This window comes from Conger conger, chromosome 1 (assembly GCF_963514075.1).
Source record: "Conger conger chromosome 1, fConCon1.1, whole genome shotgun sequence".
In the NCBI taxonomy this organism is placed as follows: domain Eukaryota; kingdom Metazoa; phylum Chordata; class Actinopteri; order Anguilliformes; family Congridae; genus Conger; species Conger conger.
In genome coordinates, this window is record NC_083760.1 from 95,762,090 (window position 1) to 95,767,089 (window position 5,000).

Below are 5,000 nucleotides of genomic sequence, written 5' to 3' on the forward strand. Positions count from 1 at the left end.
TGTAGTGTATAGTGTGTATGTGTGTAGTGTAGTGTACAGTGTGTATGTGTCTGTAGTGTAGTGTAGTGTATAGTGTGTATGTGTCTAGTGTAGTGTTGTGTATAGTGTGTATGTGTCTGTAGTGTAGTGTAGTGTATAGTGTGTATGTGTCTGTAGTGTAGTGTAGTGTATAGTGTGTATGTGTCTGTAGTGTAGTGTAGTGTATAGTGTGTGTAGTGTAGTGTGCAGTGTGTATGTGTCTGTAGTGTAGTGTATAGTGTGTATGTGTCTAGTGTAGTGTACAGTGTGTATAGCATGCGTGTGTATCTGTTCAGTCTCTTTTCTGTCATTCCATTAAGCAAGTGCTGCTTTTTTTATTTTTTATTCTCACACAAACATTTCATCAGTTTGTACCTGTGATATGCGCAGAAAAAATAGAACACTAAAGTGATGCAAGTCAAAACACCTGAACCTGAGCCTTCTCTCACTCTCAGCTCTGAGACTCCTGCTTCCCATTTTGAGATGTTCTGAGACTCCTCCGGGAGAAATCAGAGTTTGTGGGTGTAGATTTGGCATAATGGCACCTGAGGGCTGGGTTAAAGGCTATTTACCGCCAAAGATTGCATCGATATTCATCACCGTCTGCGGCCAAGATGCACATATTAAAAAGCATTCATCACGTATAAATAACATACACTGTGTCAGCAAAAAACATTCACAGTGTCTCAGTAAAAACATTCACAGTCTGAGTAAAAACATTCACAGTCTTAGTAAAACCATTCAGTCTTAGTAAAAACATTCAGTCTCAGTAAAAACATTCACAGTCTCAGTAAAAACGTTCACAGTCTCAGTAAAAACATTCACAGTCTCAGTAAAAACATTCAGTCTCAGTAAAAACATTCACAGTCTCGGTAAAAACGTTCACAGTCTCGGTAAAAACGTTCACAGTCTCAGTAAAAACATTCACAGTTTCAGTAAAAACGTTCACAGTCTCAGTAAAAACATTCAGTCTTAGTAAAAACATTCACAGTCTCAGTAAAAACATTCACAGTCTCTCTGTAAAGTCTCTGTGCAGATGAATGTGACCCGTGTTGTTCTGGGGTCCCCTGCAGAGCCCATGCGCACCCCTAAGAGTGTGAAGATTGCAGAGACACAGTCTCGTTTCATCGCGGTGGACTGGGAGTCTCTGGGATACAACATCACCCGCTGCCACACCTTCAACGTCACCATCTGCTACCACTACCACCGGGACCGCAACCACACCCACTCCGCCTGCCTGGACATGGACCCCAAGGCCCCGCGCCACGTGGTGGGGAACCTGCCGCCGAACACCAACGTCACCCTCAAGATGATCCTCACCAACCCCGAGGGCCGCAAGGAGAGCGACGAGGTCGTGATCCAGACGGACGAGGACGGTAAGGCGCTATATCACCCACCCCGCAAGGCGCTATATCACCCACCCCGCCCGGGCAGAGGGCTACGCAGGACCTGCGGAAATATTAACGGTTTTAATTACTTTTTACTGTGTCAATAGTTTCACTCTGGCAATGTTAAATTGTTTTGTTCAAATGAAAAAAGAAAAGGGAGCTCTGTCAATAAAAATGACTATTTTTGGTTAAACTAGTTACTGTTGATCCCATTCTGCGAGCCCTGAGTGTTCCACTCAAACTTTACTTAAGACATCTCTCTGTGTGAAACATCAGTGTGTTCAGCTGTTGTAGGTACTGAACCTCACACCAAAATGCCCCCAACACCCGTCTTTAAAAGTCAACGAGTCTCTTCTAGCAGTCATAAATATGTGGAACCAGGCCTCTACGTTATTATTGTTTCCACGCTATGCATGCTGGGAAGTTATTGGTTTAATGAATGTGGCCCTTGCTCGTTGTTCTCATTTGCACAGGTGTTCTGTGTTCATTTACTACCTGTACACACCTGGGCTGCGGCTCTTACCTGCATGATTAACGAGCGGATTCCTGTTCTGCTGCAGGTGTAACCCAGTACAGAGCTCGGAATCAGTGCATTTTAGGATATTTTTGCATTTGAAAGATGGTGTCGTTCACTCCCTGTACATGATAAGGGAAAATGAGCAATATAAGCTTTATAAAAGCGTGCTCGTAAAATCAACTCTATGAAAGGTTACATAAAGGAGAAAGATGTTAAACAAAACAGTGACGTGCCAGGCAGACTGCGCACTACTATTGCCACCTTCCTTTGCTATTTCCGTCCGCGCGACACCACCTGCGGTTATCAGCTGAGCACAACAGCTCCACTTTCATTTAAACGAACCAATTCAACTTTACAGGGAGCGATTCAAATATTATAATAATTATAATTATAATGAGAATAATTAGAATCATAATCGTAATCATAATCATAATAATAATAATATGATGCTAAAAAAGTACCTGCAATGGAAGAGTGAGCGGGATTTGGGGTCTCTCTTACTGAATGGGGGAGCCCTGTGTGTGAGCTCATGGCAGCATGAGTGGGACCTGGAGGGTTGGTGGTTAAATCCCCGGTGTAGCCTTGAGCACAGCCCAGAACCCCACAGTGTCCTCCGCTTAGTCTAATCAACTGTAAGTCACTTTGGATAAATAATGTAACGTGTGATGTTTGGCGTGTCTCCTGTCCCAGTCCCCGGCCCCGTGCCCAGCCAGTCCCTGAGGGCCACGTCGTTTGAGGATCGGATATTCCTGCACTGGAGGGACCCTCAGGAACCCAACGGAGCCATCACGCAGTATGAGGTACTGCACCACCAGATAAACTATATTCTCATTCTGATTGTGTGTGTGTGTGTGTGCGTGTGTGTGTGTGCTGTATGCTATGGTTCTGACGGTGTGTGTGCGTGTGTGTGCTGTATGCTATGGCTCTGATGATGTGTGTGTGTGTGTTGTGGCTCTGACAGTGTGTGTGTGTGTGTGTGCGTGTGTGTGTGTGTGTGTGTGTGTGCTATGGTTCTGACGGTGTGTGAGTGTGTGTGTGTGTGTTGTGGCTCTGACAGTGTGTGTGTGTGTGTGTGTGCTATGGCTCTGACAGTGTGTGTGTGTGTGTGTTGTGGCTCTGATGATGTGTGTGTGTGTGTGTGTGTGTGTGTGTGTTGTGGCTCTGATGATGTGTGTGTGTGTGTTGTGGCTCTGACAGTGTGTGTGTGTGTGTGTGTGTGCTGTGGCTCTGATGATGTGTGTGTGTGTGTTGTGGCTCTGACAGTGTGTGTGTGTGTGTGTGTGCTGTGGCTCTGATGATGTGTGTGTGTGTGTTGTGGCTCTGACAGTGTGTGTGTGTGTGTGTGTGCTGTGGCTCTGATGATGTGTGTGTGTGTGCTGTGGCTCTGACAGTGTGTGTGTGTGTGTGTGTGTGTGCTGTGGCTCTGATGATGTGTGTGTGTGTGTGTGCTATGGTTCTGACGGTGTGTGAGTGTGTGTGTGTGTGTTGTGGCTCTGACAGTGTGTGTGTGTGTGTGTGTGCTATGGCTCTGACAGTGTGTGTGTGTGTGTGTTGTGGCTCTGATGATGTGTGTGTGTGTGTGTGTGTGTGTGTGTGTTGTGGCTCTGATGATGTGTGTGTGTGTGTTGTGGCTCTGACAGTGTGTGTGTGTGTGTGTGTGCTGTGGCTCTGATGATGTGTGTGTGTGTGTTGTGGCTCTGACAGTGTGTGTGTGTGTGTGTGTGCTGTGGCTCTGATGATGTGTGTGTGTGTGTTGTGGCTCTGACAGTGTGTGTGTGTGTGTGTGTGCTGTGGCTCTGATGATGTGTGTGTGTGTGTGTGTGTGTGTGTTGTGGCTCTGATGATGTGTGTGTGTGTGTTGTGGCTCTGACAGTGTGTGTGTGTGTGTGTGTGTGCTGTGGCTCTGACGGTGTGTGTGTGTGTGTGTGTGTGTTGTGGCTCTGACAGTGTGTGTGTGTGTGTGTGTGTGTGTGTGTGTGTGTTGTGGCTCTGATGTATGTGTGTGTGTGTGTTGTGGCTCTGACAGTGTGTGTGTGTGTGTGTGTGCTGTGGCTCTGACGGTGTGTGTGTGTGTGTGTGTGTGTGTGTTGTGGCTCTGACAGTGTGTGTGTGTGTGTGTGTGTGTGTGTGTGTGTGTTGTGGCTCTGATGTATGTGTGTGTGTGTGCTGTGGCTCTGACAGTGTGTGTGTGTGTGTGTGTGTGTTGTGGCTCTGACAGTGTGTGTGTGTGTGTGTGTGTGTGTGTGTGTTGTGGCTCTGATGTATGTGTGTGTGTGTGCTGTGGCTCTGACAGTGTGTGTGTGTGTGTGTGTGTGTTGTGGCTCTGACAGTGTGTGTGTGTGTGTGTGTGTGTGTGTGTGTGTGTTGTGGCTCTGATGTATGTGTGTGTGTGTGCTGTGGCTCTGACGGTGTGTGTGTGTGTGTGTGTGTGTTGTGGCTCTGACAGTGTGTGTGTGTGTGTGTGTGTGTGTGTGTGTGTGTTGTGGCTCTGATGTATGTGTGTGTGTGTGCTGTGGCTCTGACGGTGTGTGTGTGTGTGTGTGTGTGTTGTGGCTCTGACAGTGTGTGTGTGTGTGTGTGTGTGTGTGTGTGTGTGTGCTGTGGCTCTGACGGTGTGTGTGTATATTGTCTATATTCTCAGATCACTTACAGCAGCATCCGCTCCTTCGACCCCTACGTCCCACTGCCCCAGCCGCCACTCACCGTGACCCTGCCCTCAAACTCCTCCCACCACGTCTTCCCCCAGCTCCACCCTGGCACCACCTACCAGTTCAGCATCCGAGCCAGCACCTCCAAGGGCCCGGGGCCAGCAACCACGCTCAACGTCACCACCAACATCTCCGGTAGGGTCTCTGTCTGTTCCACCAACACCATCAATGATACGGTCTCTGTTTCACCACCAACATCTATGGTAGGGTCTCTGTGTCACCACCAACATCTATGGTAGGCTATCTGTTTCTGCACCAGTATCTATGGTAGGGTCTGTGTCTGTTATATGATTAAATCTGAATAGTGGACGAAATTTCTCTTACTTTGACAAGTTTCAGGGTTATTTTGCAGACAGCATGTTTTAGCCC

The 5,000-nt window shown here is 47.5% G+C and overlaps 1 protein-coding gene across 1 annotated transcript in view; it reads left to right on the plus strand.

The window, feature by feature from the left end:
• LOC133134104 (receptor-type tyrosine-protein phosphatase kappa-like) overlaps positions 1-5,000 on the plus strand; it is a 166,758-nt gene that overhangs the window by 115,930 nt on the left and 45,828 nt on the right. Inside the window, exons 8-10 of the mRNA XM_061250528.1 lie at positions 1,092-1,394; positions 2,614-2,723; positions 4,565-4,766. Coding sequence (XP_061106512.1) covers positions 1,092-1,394; positions 2,614-2,723; positions 4,565-4,766 — 615 coding nt within the window. The remainder of the gene's footprint in view (positions 1-1,091; positions 1,395-2,613; positions 2,724-4,564; positions 4,767-5,000) is intronic.